Genomic DNA, 16,788 nt, shown 5'->3' with positions numbered 1-16,788 from the left:
CCCAGGGCAGTAGGGAGGTGTGGGGAGGGAGGTGTAGGGGAAGGAGATATGGAGAGGGAGGCAGAGCCACAGGGAGTGAGCCACTAGAAGGACAGGGTCATCCTGGTGACTTCATGGCTGTGACCACAAATGGGGTAGGGAACAGGACCCAGGAAGCCCCTCATCCCCTAGCACGTGGGTCTTCTCCATTAGGCACATTCAGTCCACTCTTGCATTCTTTCTTCCCACCCTGACTGCTCAAAGAAATGCACCCCACCTCCCTAGCCCTCTGTGCTTCAAGTTTGACCCCTTCCCTCCCCCACAGCAGGGCTCTCAGCTGCCAGCCAACCAAGCAGATGGTGCAACAACCAGACCTAAAGGAAGGACCTGGGGAAGAAGAGAAAGGGAGCCTGGCAAGTCCGAGCTTTGGGAGTGGGTCTAGACCTCGTGACCATTACACCATCTGCTACCCCATGCTTCCTTAGGCTCCCACCCTCTGACTAGCTTGAGAGGAGGGACGATGGTCAAGGTACATGTGTCTTCTCCTCTGACCCTGGGAATGAGATTTTTCTTCTCCCACAGGCTTGAGCTCTCCTTATAGGAGTGTCTCCACATGCCAAAATCAGAGGAAGTCAGAATAAAACCTCCCAAGGCTGAAAACTGGAGCTGGCATGTAGTATGTGGTCAGTAAATGGTTTTAGGTGGCTGGATGAATGAAGGAATGAGTGAGTGAGTGAATCCAGGATCGATCTGGAAACACACCAGGGCTCAGACCTCTTGGGCAAAGTGCCACTCTCAGTCCTCTTGGGCTGTGTAATACCAAAGAGAACACCCCAGGCTCTGGCTTACCCCAAGGGCACACCCATGCTCACAAACACACACACACGCACACACACGCACACATGCACACGTGCACTTGAGGGAAACTTCTGGGCTGCAGGCAGAGACAGGACTCAGACTCAGACTCCACTCTGGGTCAGCTCTGCAGCCTCCAGAGCACGGGAGTAGCAGGGGACGCTGAGCCCCTGGCCTGCTGGCAGGCCTCACTCTCGAAAGCTGTCAGCCAGCTGGTGGCAGTCCAGCTCCCCCTTCGGCTCCAGGCCCCCCGGAAGCTTCACCCCCGTCTTCCGGTCCACACACCAGCACTTGCCACGCTGCCCATCCAGAGCTGGGTGACACTGCCAAGAGAAGGGCATGAGGAGTCAGTTCCAAGGCAGGAAAAGAGACCCCAAGTGGCCCACCCCAATCCCAGCCCAGCCCCCAAGTCAGACGGTTGCTGCTTCAAGATGGCCTCTGAGGGCGGTGACTCTCTTTTGAGCATGGGTCTTCTGAGCTCACTGAAGCAGGGAGAACACGGTCAAGAAGGAAAGGTCCAGAGAGTTCTAGAAGGCAGGACCTTAAGAAGGCCCTCAGGTTTAAAGGCACAGCTGGATTTGAAAGGCTGGGTTCAGGTCAGAGATGTTTTGGGTACATATTCTGATTGGGTTGGGATGTTAAGAAAGGGATTATAGTTATGAGTAGGATTCAAGATGGGATTAAGGTAGGACCAGGAGAAGAGTTGCAGTTGAATTAGGAAATATGACTAAAATTTGAGTTGGATGAGTTGGGTGAGGGTTAAAGCCCAGGTTAGAAACACAATTGGGATAAAGACAGAGGTCAAGATCAGAATAATTAAAGTTAAGCGAAAGTTTGGGTCAAAACTAGACAGTAGGGGGTTCAGGGAACGCAAATGTATATTTCAGTGTGAGAATTAAACTTGGAGTAAAGGATGGCTTAAGGATCAGAATTGGTCTGGGGATAAAGTTCAAGTGTCAGAACTTTCAATGGGATAAAAATCAGAGGAAGAGGCCAGGCCTAGTGGCTCAAGCCTGTAATCCCAGCACTTTGGGAGTCAGAGGCAGTGGATCGCTTGAGCTCAGGAGTTTGAGACCAGCCTGAGCAACAAAGAGAGACCCCTCCATCTCTATGCAAATTTTTTTTTTTTTAATTACCCTGGCATAGGCTGGGCGCGGTGGCTCACGCCTGTAATCCCAGCACTTTGGGAGGCCGAGGCTGGCGGATCACGAAGTCAGGAGATCGAGACCATCCTGGCTAACACGGTGAAACCCTGTCTCTACTAAAAATACAAAAAATTAGCCAGGCAGTGTGGCACGCCTGTAGTCCCAGCTACTCAGGAGGCTGAGGCAGGAGAATGGAGTGAACCCGGGAGGCAGAGGTTGCAGTGAGACAAGATCATGCCACTGCATTCCAGCCTAGAGGACAGAGCATGAGACTCCATCTACAAAAAAAAAAAAAAAAAAAATTAGCCTGGCATGCAGGCATGGTGGCTCACGCCTGTAATCCCAGCACTTTGGAAGGCCAAGGTGGGTGGATCACTTTAGGTCCGGAGTTCAAGACCAGCCTGGCCAACATGGCAAAACCCCATCTCTCCTAAAAATACAAAAAATTAGCCAGGCGTGGTGGCAGGCACCTGTAATCCCAGCTACTCAGGAGCTGAGGCAGGAGAATCGCTTGAATCCGGGAGGTGGAGGTTGCAGTGAGCAGAGATTCCGCCATTGCACTCCAGCCTCGGCAACAAGAGCCAAATTCTGTCTCAAAACAAAACAAAAAAAAATTAGCCTGACATAGTTGTGTGCCTGTGGTCCCAGCTACTCAGGAGGCTGAGGTAGGAGGATCACGAGAGCCCAGGATGTGGAGGTTGCAGTGAGCTGTGATGGTACCACTGCACTCCAGCCTGGGAGACTGAGTGAGACCCTGTCTCTAAAAAAAAAAAAATGGGAGAAGAAAATGCATAGAATTATACAACACAAAAAGTGAACCCTAATATAAACCACTAATTAATAATAATATACCAATATTGGTTCATCAATTGCAACAAATATAATGTAAGATGTTAATAATGAGGAAACTGAGGTAGAGGACAGTACATGGAAACTCTGTACTCTTGTTTTCTATAAACCTAAAACTACTCTAAAAACTAAAGCTATTAATTGTTTCTTTAAAATTAAGAGAAAAAGGTGTTTTTGTTTTTTTGTTTTTGTTTTTGTTTTTTTGAGACAGAGTCTCGCTCTGCCACCCAGCTTGGAGTGCAGTGGTGTGATCTCGGCTCACTGCAAGCTCCGCCTCCCGGGTTCACATCATTCTCCTGCCTCAGCCTCCCGAGTAGCTGGGACTACAGGCACCCGCCACCATGCCCGGCTAATTTTTTGTATTTTCAGTAGAGACGGGGTTTCACCGTGTTAGCCAGGATGGTCTCTATCTCCTGACCTCCTGATCCGCCCTCCTCGGCCTCCCAAAGTGCTGGGATTACAAGCGTGAGCTACCACACTCGGCCAAGAAAAAGTTTTTTAAATTGGGACGAAGATAAAATCCGTGTTAGGATAAAGGTTAGAAATAGGCTAGGCATTGGTTTTGGGGTGCCCTCTCTGGCCCTTCACTCATACCCTTTTCATGCCATCCTGGGATGCACAGACCCAGGGCAGCCTTTGTCCTTATATCTAGGCCTCCACTGGCCGAGTGGCAGCTCAAATTGTGGATTTATCTATAGCTCATGGAGCAGGGCAATGGGTCTGTCTACACCCACAAAGAGCTCCAGGCTAGGGTTCCCCAGGCCACACCCAGCAGGAGGCACACCAGGCCCTGCCCAGATGGGCCACCCATTCTGACGGCCAGAGATGGGCTGAAAGAGGCCAACCCTGCTGACCATCCCAGCCTCTTGGAGGCTTGTCAGAGGACCCCAGCTTCCAAGGGCAAGAAGGAATAGGGAAGTTGCTGCCTTTGTGTCTTCTCTCCTGCCCACTCCTTCCTCTGCTTCTACCCAAAGTGCCTGTCTCCAACCATCCAGTCTGGCTTGACCTCCACCCTTGCTGTACTCCAGGTGGTTTTGCTGCTCGCCCTGCAGGGAGGGGGAGGCTGAGTTTCCTCCCTGACTCCTCATGACTTTGGCCCTCCATTCCCAGATGAAACCTCACTCAGTGGCAGGAGGAATGACTCATAGGAATAGAGTAGAGTGAATGAGAGAGTGTTGGGAGCCAGAGGTTGTCAGGGTTGCTAGGTCTGTACCAGAGATGGTGAAATCCAGGGCTGAGGGAAAGTGCCCTGGATAGGGAGGCAAGATCTGCTGTTAACTTGCTCTATGACTCTGGACTAGCCCAGGCGCTTTTACTCCTCTCTGGATCACCGTTTCCTCATCTCCAAAATGAGTGACGTTTTGACGCTGATGTAGGGTTTAGGGAGGCTCCAACGGGTTGGGTTGGGGTTGAGGAGTTCCCCGTTCCTGAGATCTCCATCCTGGACCATCGAGGCTGGGAATGCCCCAGAGCTGAGGCCAGGGGCAAGCCGGCGGGAGACAGAGACCCACCTGCTTGGGGTGGAAGTTGCCGTTGCGGTCGCAGTTGGGGATGGGAATGATGTAGAGGTCCTCGTGGGTGCGGCTCTGTGAAGCGGCCAGCCGCTCCAGGGCCCGGTGCAGCTCGCTCTGGCAGGAGCCCTGGGGCTGGAGGAGGGGAGAACAAAATTGCTCAGCAGAAGGAAGAGAGGCAGGAGGCCCAGGCCTGGGGTCAGAGCTAAGTGGGAACTAAAGGCCCCAAAAGGAGGCCCGAGCCCCGGGGGCTGGGCAGGACCCAGTGAGGTGAAGAGAGGGGCCTGGGTCCAGAGGACACAGTGGGGAGGGCAGACACATGAAGGAAAGGGTCTCGAGCCAAAGAGCTTCTTCAAAGGAGGGGTGGGAAGTGAGGGGACACTGTGGGGAAAGGGGCTGTGGGAACCTATGCAGAAAGCCAGGGAGGGGTGATTTCTATGCAGAAGGGACAGATAAAACTTACAACTGACAACTTGTAAGACCTTCAGAAGGGACATTAGCCAGACCCTGAAGCAGGGTCCTCAGGCCCCCTGCTATGGCCAGCATTTATCCTTTGGTTACTGAGAAGGTCTGGGGTGGGGAATCCAAAAAAGGTCAAGAAACCCCAGGGCACTTTGGGCAACTGCTTTTTACCAACCGGTATAAAAGTTTTTCAGTATTTAATAATACTGAATAATATTTTCAGTATTTTTCAGTATTTAATAATCACTTAAGCTGTCCCGATGGATATAACTGATGGGCAGGAAAGGAATCCCAAGGAAGGGAATGAGTGCTTTCTCTGGGTCCTGATGACTCACACTAGTTGTACCTTGCACACACCCTAGAATGTGTGCTGAATGAACACACCACAGATCTGGTGATGATGGTGTATGTGTGTGTGCCTGCTTGGGGGCGAGGGGCGTGTGTGTGTGTGTGTGTCTATGCACATGCACATTTGTGCATCAGAGGTCCTTACCACAGGCCGGGCATCCTCCCGGGGTGCCCCATTGACCTTCATCTTGCCCCCACTGGTGCTCCGGTCTCGAATTTTGGCGAAGTGTTTCTGCAGGCACCTGCGGTCATGGGCACTGCAGGGGCTGAAGCTGTTGTTGGGGTGGTCGCCCTCATCCTTGTCTGCATTCAGGTCACGATAAGGAGAGGTCAGCACCAGAAGAGGTCAGAGCATCACACCAACCCAGCCTCCCACCCACGTTCTCCTTCCTGGGGATTCTCCGGCTTGGAGCTGGAGAAGAGCAGGGGACCTGGGGAGCAGGAAGAAACAAAAGCAGCCCCCTACCTCCTCCCCTCTCCCCTGGATCTCTCAGAATATTCCTCTTGAAGTCCTTGACTTGTCCCTCACCCCACCCAGGCCAGTGCTCAGATGAGTCACCAGCTGCAGCTGCCCAGATGGCAGGAGGGTCCCCTGGGCCCTGCAGGGAGGTCTGAGGCAGGCAGGGGGGCCCCCTGCTGGATCCTGTCCCCTTTCCATTCAGCTCCTCCCGCCATCCCCCTCTCCATCTGATCGTTCTCCCTGTCGCCTTTCCTGATTTTTTCGGTGGCTGGCTGAGCCAGCCAGGGGATCCCCAGGGCTGTGGGCTCTGCTCACCCTCTTCCAAATGGCCAGAATCAGAGTTTCCATGAGCAATGAGAACTCTAGCCCAAAAGGCTTTCCCCATTGGCTGGGTGGGAGAGAGTGGGAGTTAGTGTATCCGCCTGCATGAGGAAGAGTGAGTGTGTGTGTGTTTGTGTGTATGTGTGTGTGTGTAATACAACCTGTGTGGTCCCAGGACCACAAGAACAGCCTCACACATTCCTTCAGTCCCCCACCTGGAAGTTTCCCTTCTTAGACTTCAGACTCCATCCAAAGTCCATAGGGGTTGCCCAGAACCAGGGCACCTGGGATCTGGAGACAGGAGTGATGAGGCTGGACCTTCAACCCCTCTGTGGGATCTCCTGAAGGCTCTATCTGAGCTCAAGAAAAACTTCATCTAAACAGGGCATTGTGGCTCATGCCTGTAATCCCAACACTTTGGGAGGCTGAGAAAGGAAGATTACTTAAGGCCAGGAGTTTGCGACCAGCCTAGGCAACATGGCAAGGCCCCATCTTTACAAAAAATTTTTTAATTAACCGGGTATGGTGGCATGTGCCTGTAGTCCTAGCTACTCAGGAGGCTGAGGCGGGAGCATCACTTGAACCCAGGAATTCCAGGTTAACAGTGAGCTATGATCACACCACTGCACTCCAGCCTGGGTGACAGAGCAAGACCCCGTCTCTTAAAAAATAAAACAAAATACATTTTTTAAAAAAAGAAAAACCCCATGCTCGAGTCCCAGAACTGTAACCACTGCTCCTCCCTCCAGGCAGTCAAAACCAGATTACAGGGCGAGCTGGAGAAAGAGGTTGAAAGACCTCTCTACAGATCAGAGCCACCTCTGAAATGCTCAGGCTTGGCAGCTCTCTGCCGGCCTGAGTGCAAAGCCCCTGCCAGCATTCCAGATGTTGGCAGCCGGACAGGAGGTTACATCTGGTTTGCGTCAGGATTTTTTTTTCCTGAGGAGTTAGCAGGTTCCTCCATGCGTGGCAGCGATCCCAGAGCTGCCTCTGGGTCAAATGGTATTTTTCTGCCTAGCCAAAGTTTGGGGGTTGGTTCTCTTTTCATTCTCCTAGTTTGGGGGGTGTAGGGAGAAATATGTAGATAAAAGCAAACAAGGCAAGGAGGAATCTAACCAGAAAGTCTTTGTCAATAACCTTCCACACCAAAGGTTATTAATAAAATTCACTAAGGATGGAAGAAGATTTTTGTCACGGTGGAGGGCTGGCTTAGAAAGAGGAATAAAAGGAAAGAAATAAACAGAGGAGACAGATATAATCCATCCTTTTGCACATTTAAAATCCCAAGGACAGTCCAGAGGGGACTCCAGTCCTACATCAAGTTCCTAAGAGTCAACCAAAGAGAAGACACTATAGCAAGACCCCCCGGCCAAGGTAGGCAGCAAAAGAAGAAGCATAAACTTCAGAAGATGAGGATTGTGCCAAGGAGCCCATGAGAAGATGGATCCTGAGCCCTCGGTTAGGAACCAGAGAAAGATCTGGGATCTAGGCCATTCCTTGGAGACCCTCCCAAGGAATTCCTCCAGCCAAAGAAACCTAAGCTGGCCCAGTGATCACCTCCCTCCATGCCTCCACCTTGCACAAAGCCATAAGGCTTGAGGATGGAGTCACAGTGTTTCAGGGGTGTAAGCTGGAGCTGGGGAGTGGAGAGAAAGAGGAAATGGAAGACCTCAAAGAATTAGAACCAGGCTGGGTGCTCACACCTGTAATCCCAGTGCTTTGAGAGGCCAAGGTGGGAGGATCACTTGAGGCCAGGAGTTCAAGACTAACGTGGGCAACATAGCAAGACCCTGTCTCTACCAAAAAAAAAAAAAAAAAAATAGCCAGATGTGGTAGCACATGCCTGTGGTCCTAACTACTTAGAAGACTGAAGTGGGAGGATTGCTTGACCCCAGTACATCAAGGCTACAGTGAGCTATGATTGCGCCACTGCACTCCAGCCTGGGTAACACAGCGAGACCCTGTCTCTTAAAACAAAAACAAACAAACAAACAAAAAATTCGAGAACTAAAGAATCAGAACCAAATGTCAGAAGGACAGAGGCTGAGCTGAGATATGAACAAAGGCCCCACCATGTTACTTAGGTACGACTGGAGGAGATCACGTAGACTTGTTTGCCACAGCCCAGGACACTAACACCAGGGGGCACCCTTCCAACCTGGAAAGCCTTTGTTTTTCCTGAGTTTGCTTTCTTGTAATGACCATAAAAGAAAGTACTAGGGGCCAGCCGGGGTGGCTCATGCCTGTAATCCCAACACTTTGGAAGGCCGAGATAGGTGGATCGCTGAGCCCAGGAGTTCAAGACCAGCCTAGGAAACATAATGAAACCCTATCTCCACAAAAAATTAGCCTGGTGTGGTGATGCACACGTGTAATCCCACCTACCTGGGAGGCTGAGGTGGGAGGATCACCTGAGCCCAGGAGGTCGAGGCTGCAGTGAGCAGTGATCAAGCCACTGCACTTCAGCTTGTGCAACAAGTGAGACCCTGTCTCAATTTTTTAAAAAAGCAAGCACTATTTTGTACAGTGATTCATTCCTCTCAGTAAATGGGCAGAATATTCTTTGGTTCAAGGAGTAAGGAAGGGTTTTCAGGAGTTCAAGGAGCGGGGAAGAGTTTTCAGGAGCGAGCTCCCATCCTGGAGGTGTGGAACATTAGGGTAGCAGCAGCCTCAAAAATCTCAAGAGATATGGAATAGAAGCATGACCACAACTATGCTTTCCATGTTGAGTTTCTTCTTCTCGCTCTCTTTTTTTAAGAGACAGGGTCTCACTATGTTGCCCCAGGCTGGTCTCAAACTCCTGGCCTCAAGTGATCCTCCTACCTAGACTTCCCAAAGTGCTAGGATTACAGGTGTGAGCCACAATGCTGAGTTTGTATGAGTCAAAGTTCACAAACAACTAACCCTCAGAGGATTGTTAATGGATATTTGGGATGTTTACCATCAAGGAGGATTAGGTATGCTCATTGAAGCCTAGGGCTGCATGGAGCACAGGGTGAGACCAGAGGCATGGCTCATGCTCTTGGGTTAGTGTGGCCCCATGTCACATCAGGGGTTACCTGGGAAAAGCTGAGCCAGCAGCCTGCCTGGCTTCTCCCTTGTTAGAGTCCCCATTAGCCATCCTACTTATCCCCAGTTCTTGTCTACACAGAGTAGAACCCACCAGATAGGGAGAGTAGCTCCCTCCCTAGTCTCATGGGGACACAGGGTAAATCTGTATTTGCCTACTCACACACAGACAGGCTGGGGCTCAAGAATCGCAAATGTATACAAACAATCACGTGTCCAGACACATACTCATCCACATGTGCCTTACCCACATGCACTTGGGCACTCTGACCCTGCCCTGGTCAGAGACACAGAGCCAGGGCAGGGCATGCTGACTTCAACAGCTTCTCTGCACCGTGGTTTGTTGACTTTCCATGTAATCTGTAACTTTTCCTTGCCCAACCCTGCTTAACTGGCAGACTGAAGAGCCACCCCAGGATCCGCCCCTAAGCACTAGGTTTTTGTGGGGGTAAGGGTTACAGCATTGAGTCTCTTGATAACGTTAACCTTCTCATCTCCAAAACTGGCTAAATACTTGCTATTTTCCAGCCACCTGGTGCCACTCATCCTGGTAGTGCCCTCTGGAGAAATTTCAGTGCCTGTGGGTTCCCCTCTGAGCAGGAGTGGAGTCAGACCTATTCCCCTGAAAAGTCTGACCTCCAAAAAGCTTATTTGGGAGATGGGACTTCCAAGCAGGCTTGGTCCTCCTATAGCCCCCAGCTTGGAGCTAAGCCAGCTGACATCTGGCTATAGGGGAAACCTCGGTCTTTGCTCCAGCAGCAGAGGAAGGGAAGGTGTCAGAGAGGAAGGGAGGTGTCAGAGGGAAGAGGCCACACAGCTGTGGCACCACCAGCTGCAAAGTTTGTGGCAAAAGTCAGAGGATTTCCTCTTTCCTGTTGCCTGATTTTACCCTCATGATTTCTCCCCAACACCACCCCCGGCCCCTGAGAGACACCTAGGCTATGTACTGAGTGGGCCCATCCATCCCGACCAGAAATTTCAGCTGCGATCCAGAGGGTCACCCACCTGTCCTGCTAGAAAGGTCTTTTCCCTCTTCCCCTAGACTCTGGCTGGAGAAGCCAAGACCACTGGTGCTGGGTATCAGGCCCTTTCTCTGAGGTCTGGCTCAAGGGGTATCCCCCCAACAGCTGTGCTGCCAGCCTCAGAATAAAAAGTCAGATAAAACAACTTGGCCTGTTCTTCCCATGGTGACAGCAGCAAAATGCACCAAAGGCCACCCCACCGCTCTCAACGCCTCTGAATGTTGCCCCAAATTTGCTCCCTTGTCCTACTGTTTCCCTAAGTCCTAGCATCGGCTTCTTCTTCATCACCATCTTCATCGTCACTTCAATTATTGAGCTCTTACCCCATGCCAGACACGCCAACGCTGTGAGGCAGGTCCTGTTGCCCTCCCCACTTTGCAAATTAGGAAACTGAAGTAGACTTGGTGGAAGGGGAGGAGGAGAGACTTAGCTCTGCAGCACTCTGTCTTTAAGTGGAAAGACTCCTGATACCCGAGGCACCAATACTGCTGGCTTTGCCAGCACTAAATTAAAAACGGGAAGCGGCCATGCTCCTCCCTCCCCCTCCCCACAAGGCACAGAATTTCTGGGAATGCCCTTGTTCCCATGACATAACTGGATTCCCAGTACTGAAGTAGGGGGGCAGTCAGTATTTGCTGCATTGACTAAAAATTAACCCAGCCTGCCTGTTCCCTAACCCTGTCCCAAAGGGACTGAGAGTCCAGCTTAGGAACTCCCCGTCCAAACGCTGATCTTTCCGCTGTCCACTCCCCCAGATTCCATGAGTCAAGGATCAGTACCAAGATGGAGAGTTGTGGACTTTTGACGCACATACCCCGCCTCATCTCTGATGGCCTCAGTGGTGTTAAGCCACAACCTGGCCAGCTCATGGAAAGCTGAGACAGGAGGGCGGGTGGGGGTGGCTGGAGATGGAAAGAGGAGATCTGCCCCTGGGGCAAACAAGAGGCAGCTGGACCATAGCAGCCAAAGAAGGAGGCATGCCAAGTGGCCACCCTCCCCCAGCCACCTGCTGACACTCAGCCTCAAAAAGAAAAGGCAGAAAGAATAGACGGGTAGCCTCGATCAAGCTATTCGCAGGCCAGTGGGCCCAATCCTTGGGACCTAAAGCAGACAGTGGCCTACTGACTGTGTAAGGCTAAAAAGATGGGTGGGTAGAGGCTTGGTCACCTTATCTCACCCACAGACCCTGCAGGGCTGCAGCAGAACTCTAGAGAGTGCCATTTACATGGTGCCATGTGGCCCAGGTCACAGCAAGGAATTACTTCTATTTTTTTTTTTTTTTTTTTTGAGACGGAGTCTCGCTCTGTCACCCAGGCTGGAGTGCAGTGGCCGGATCTCAGCTCACTGCAAGCTCCGCCTCCCGGGTTCACGCCATTCTCCTGCCTCAGCCTCCCGAGTAGCTGGGACTACAGGCGCCTGCCACCTCGCCCGGCTAAGTTTTTGTATTTTTAGTAGAGACGGGGTTTCACTGTGTTACCCAGGATGGTCTCGATCTCCTGACCTCGTGATCCGCCCGTCTCGGCCTCCCAAAGTGCTGGGATTACAGGCTTGAGCCACCGCGCCCGGCCTGGAATTACTTCTATGATGACTAGGAGGTGTGGGAGGGCACGGGCATAGCTTGTTCAGTAGGTACCTCCAGGCTTTCCCTGTCTCTCCAGATACCTGCATCCATTGCATGGCTGGAAGACAAGGCAAGGAGGAAAGGAGGAGGGGCATTACAGACCTTGGCTGTGTCATCCAAAGGGGACTTAAAGCCGCCCCATTCCAAGACACTGTTGTTTGTTTGTTTGTTTGTTTGTTTTTTAGACGGAGTCTCGCTCTGTCACCCAGGTGAAAGCACATTGGCGCAATCTTGGTTCATTGCAACTTCCACCTCCCAGGTTCAAGTGATTCTCCTGCCTCAGCCTCCCGAGTAGCTGGGACCACAGGCGGGCACCACCATGCCCAGCAAATTTTTGTATTTTTAGTTGAGACAGGGTTTTACCATGTTGACCAGGCCTCAAATTCCTGACCTCAGGTGATTCACCCTCCTCAGCCTCCCAAAGTACTGAGATTACAGGCGTGAGCCACTGCGCCCAGTCTACTTTTTTTTTTTTTAACGAAATAGAGAAATAGAGTCGCCCAGGCTGGAATGCAATCATGTGATCATAGCTCATTGTAACCTTGAGCTTCCCATCTCAGACTCCCAAGTAGCTGGGACTACAGGCATGAGCCACTGCAGTTGGCAATTTTTTTTTTTTTTTTTTTTTTGTAGAGATGGGGGTCTGGCTATATTGCTCAGGATGGTCTCGAACTCCTGGCCTCAAGTAATTTTCCCAAAGTACTGGGATTACAAGCATGAACCTCCACACTCAGACCCTAGACACTCCTGGAGACTCCTGGAGGCCAGTTTGCATTACATCCAGAGGACAACCAAGGACTTTTCATGCCATGCCCTCCCCAAACCCCTAGAGGATCTTATTTTCCTCCACTACAGGATGGAGTATTCCAACCCAACCAGAAGATGAGGTATTCCTATGCAGCCCTTTGAGGGCTCTTCTGTCTTGCATCCAAAGTGCTGAGAGAGGAGAAGGCTAGCAGCCATCCTTATCTGGTGTCAGATACCCTCTGGCTGGTGGAGGATGGAGATTCAAAGGGAACGTGACCCTGTTGTACCCTGAGAACCCAAGGGCTCAGCCTTGCTCCCAGTCTCAGTACCCCTCCTCTACCACTGCCTCCGGCATCTCTGCCCCAAGATTAGCGACTTTCTCCCCCAGGACCCCCCTTCTCAGATATGCCGGGTGCCAGGCTGGCATTTCTCCGAGAATGTTTTCTGCTGACCCATCTCTCCCTACCCAAGGGCAGGAAGGGCAGAGAGGCCCGAGGCCCAGACCCCTGGAGTCCACCTCCTTCCTGTTTTCCCTGCATCCTGCTCTCCTCAGCTGACAAGCTGCAGAGGATTGAGGAAGTAGAGGGTTTGGGACCCAGGACAGGAAGCTTGGGGCTGGAGTCCCAGTATCCGGACTGCAACAATGGAAGCTTCAAGCATCAGGAAAAGAGACAGAGACAGACAGAGGCAAAGGAGAGCAAAACAGAGCCAGAGATGGAATGAGAAACAGAGGCATAGATACAGAAAGGCAGACAGAGAGATTCCCAAAGTAACGGAGAAAGACAGAAACAGTGACAGAGACACAGAGAAACAGCAACAGAAAGAGAGGAAGAGAAGCAAAGCAACTGAAACAGAAACACGGAATAAAGTGGAGAAAGAAAGGCATGATGAGCAGAAGACACTGAGGAAAACAGAACTGGAGAGCATGACTAGTGAAACTAGAGGCTGAGAGACAAATCAGGAAGAACAAAAGAGCAAGAGAAAGAAGGAAAAGACACTGAGAGTCTAAGAAGAAACTGAGAAAGGTTCACTGAGAAACAAAAAAAGAAAGTGTAACAATGAGGTTAGGGCAAGGGCCTTCTCAGAGTCTCTCTCTCTCTCTCTCTCTCTCTCTCTCTGTCTCTCTCTCTCTCTCTCTCTGTCTCTCTCTGTTTTTCTCCCCTGGCCCCCCATCCACTTCTCTATTCCCTAACCCACACACATGAGGTTTCAGCAGCTCTGGGCTGGGAGCCAAGACTTTTCTGCCACCTCAAATCATACCTGCCTGGAGAGAAGAACAGGGGGCCTGTATACCAGGGCAGGCAGAGGTGCCCAGGACTGGCAGAGGGACCCCTGTCTTCCCACTGCCTCTCAAACAACAAGGTGACCTGGTTCCGGGCTTTGGGGAAGGGCAAGTCTAATGCTCCTCACCGCCAAAGTCCCTCTAATTTGTATGTCCCACTCCACCACTGGACCATGTAAAAAAAAAAAAAAAAAAGTTCAGGCTCTAGCTCCCCAGACCACTGGGATTTCACCCTCGGCCTGGATCAGGAACAGAAAGCTTTCCCCCCTCCCCCATCCTCCCCAACACACACCCCACCACCATCCTCCAGTTCTCTGGCCCTGGACAGCTGACTTAACTGGACCTTAATCTGCCACTCTTGCACCAGCAGCCAGGCCTCCCACTGGGACCCCCTTATCAAATAGACAGCCCTTGGAGGTTTCAGATGGAGCGATGGGACAGTCTCCCTTGGTGATGGCAACAGGCTGCTAGGGACTCGGTAGCAGTTTCCTTGGTGAGCCTGTCCCATGCCAGTCGGGCCCTGCCACGTACCTGCCTTCTCTTCAACTCACGGGGGATTTTTAAGGGCCTTCCAGGGTGGCTGGAATGGGGAAGAAGCCGCTGGGAAGGGAGTGCACTCAGGAGGGAACTGGGAGGCCAGGGGTACCTTACCAGAGGGCTGCAGGCTTTCCTGGATGGCCTCGATCTCCGCCAGCTCCATGCACACGCCTTGCCCGTGCATCAGTGTGTGCAGGGGCTTCTCCACCCCCCGGGGCGGGTAGCAGCGCAGGCCCGAGCCGCAGCGGGGGGTGTACACCCCGCAGGGCATCCCCAAGCCCAGGGCACAAGTGGCGCAACAGCCGCAGCCGGGCTCTCGCACCAGCTCCTCGCAGCCCACGGGGGGGCGGCAGCGCGCCAGCTTCTCCTCGGAGCAGGGCGGGCAGTGGATGGCTTCGTCGCCCAGGCTCGGCCCGGGCCCGGCGGCCAGCAGCAGGGCGGCCACGAGGCAGAGGGGCAGCATGACCGCGCGAGGACTGGGCGCTGGCGCAGGGCGCGGGGCGCAGGCGGGGAGCGCGGGCGCGCGGGCGGGCGGCGGAGGGCACACGGCGGCAGCGCCCGGCGCGCCTGGAGGACCCGACCTGGAGGGCGCGGGGAGACGGGGCGGCCCGGCAGGCGAACGCGGACGGAGCGGGGGAAGTTAGCAGGCGGACCGGAGGGGAGCAAGCCTGGCCGCCGAGGCGCTGCGCCGCATCCTCGGCCCGGCCCAGGCAGGCGGCGGGCGGCGAGGGGGCAGAGGGCTGAGCGGCTGCCCGGGACCGGCTCCCCCGGACTTTATACCGGTCCCTGGCCACACCCCCAGCGCCTTCCCAGAGGTGGGGGAGCCGGGGCGGGCGAGGGGGAGAGGGAGAGGCGGCCGTTAGGGGGAGGGGGCGCTGTCCTGAGTCGCCGCCGCCGCTGCCGCCGCTACATCTGAAAGTCCTTTTCTGCCGAAGAAGGAAGCAGCGCAGTTTGGAAGCCGTGGCAGGCGCCCAGAGCGCCTCTGAACCGGAGCCCCAGAGGGGAGGCAAGGGAGAAGGGAAGCCAAGGGGCTGCTGCGGGGTCCCCTCTCCCGACCTCGGAGGAGTCTTGTCCCGCCCCGCCAAGGCGGCCTCAGTCTCCCACCGAGAAAGGGACCTCCTAGCCCGAACTCGGCTCTGCGGATCTGGTCTCCCTGGACAGAACCCTTTCCACCCCACCCCGGTGCTTTCAGCCTCAACCGCTGGAGACCAAGCCTTGTGAGGTGCGGTAAAGCGTACAGGCACTTAGCTTGGGGCACAGAAAGGCTTGGTGGCCCTAAAACGTTAACAGGCTTCTTCCCACTTGCCCCTTGCAACCTCTCCCACCCCCGCAATCTCCCCAGGGCTCATCTGGGCCCTGGTCCACTCTGCTTCCCCAGGATGGAATCAGCGGAACTCCCGGGGAGGGAGGTGCCACCGAGCCTCTTCCTCCTTCCTGAATGTTCGCCTCTCAGGCCCACTCAGACCCACTCGTGGAGGGAGGCAGGCCTGGGAGATTGCCATTTGCAGTGTGCAAGTTTTGCGTTGAACAACTCCAGTGGGGCCCCATTCCTTGTAGTCATTATGTATTTGTAGAGCTGTTGTGATTATTTCCCAGATGGCAGTGAAGGATTTTTGAGGGGCCTGCAGCAGTGGCTCACACCTGTAATCCCTGCATTTTGGAGGCTGAGGCTGGAGGATCACTTGAGCCCAGGAGTTCAAGACCACTCTGGGCAATGTAGTGAGACCTTGTCTCTATAAAAAAAAATTGTAAAATTAGCCGGGTGTGGTGGCGTTCGCCTGTGGTCCCTGGTACTCGGGAGCCTGAGGCAGGAGAATCAGCCGAGGAGTTGGAGGCTGCAGTGAGCTAGAATTATGCCACTGCACACCAGCCTAGGTGAAAGAAGGAAACTCTGTCAAGAAAGAAAGAAAGGTTGGCCGGGCGCGGTGGCTCAAGCCTGTAATCCCAGCACTTTGGGAGGCCGAGACGGGCGGATCACGAGGTCAGGAGATCGAGACCATCCTGGCTAACACAGTGAAACCCCGTCTCTACTAAAAATACAAAAAATTAGCCGGGCGTGGTGGCGGCGCCTGTAGTCCCAGCTACACGGGAGGCTGAGGCAGGAGAATGGCGGGAACCCGGGAGGCGGAGCTTGCAGTGAGCTGAGATCCGGCCACTGCACTCCAGCCTGGGCGACAGAGCGAGACTGCGCCTCAAAAAAAAAAAAAAACAAAAAAAACAAAAAAGAAAGAAAGAAAGGGAGGGAGGGAGGGAAGGAAGGAAGGAAGGTAAAAGAAGGTCGGGCGTGGTGGCTCATGCCTATAATCCTAGCCCTTTGGGAAGCCAAGGTGGGCAGATCACCTGAGGTCAGGAGTTCGAGACCAGTCTGGCCAACATGGTGAAACCTCATCTCTACTAAAAATACAAAAATTAGCTAGGCATGCTGGCGTAATCCCAGCTACTTGGGAGACTGAGGCAGGAGAATCGCTTGAACCCCAGGAGGAGGAGGTTATAGTGAGCTGAGATCGCACCACTGCACTCCAGCCCGGGTGACAGAGCAAGACTCTGTCTCAAAAAAAAAAAAAAAAGAATTTTAAGGAA

At 53.2% G+C, this 16,788-nt stretch overlaps 1 protein-coding gene across 1 annotated transcript; it reads right to left on the bottom strand.

Moving 5' to 3' along the window:
- Positions 1 to 219: 219 nt before the first annotated feature.
- On the bottom strand, positions 220 to 14,741 carry IGFBP4 (insulin like growth factor binding protein 4). Its single transcript, NM_001260546.2, is given in 4 exon segments — positions 220 to 1,157; positions 4,340 to 4,474; positions 5,295 to 5,452; positions 14,323 to 14,741. Coding segments are annotated over 4 exon segments (777 nt in total). The 5' UTR covers positions 14,672 to 14,741; the 3' UTR covers positions 220 to 1,022.
- Between the last annotated feature and the right edge of the window lie 2,047 nt (positions 14,742 to 16,788).

This window comes from Macaca mulatta, chromosome 16, assembly GCF_049350105.2.
Source record: "Macaca mulatta isolate MMU2019108-1 chromosome 16, T2T-MMU8v2.0, whole genome shotgun sequence".
NCBI classification, from domain to species: Eukaryota; Metazoa; Chordata; class Mammalia; order Primates; family Cercopithecidae; genus Macaca; species Macaca mulatta.
The sequence above is the reverse complement of the archived record's forward strand: the minus strand, read 5'-3'. Positions and strand labels throughout refer to the sequence as shown.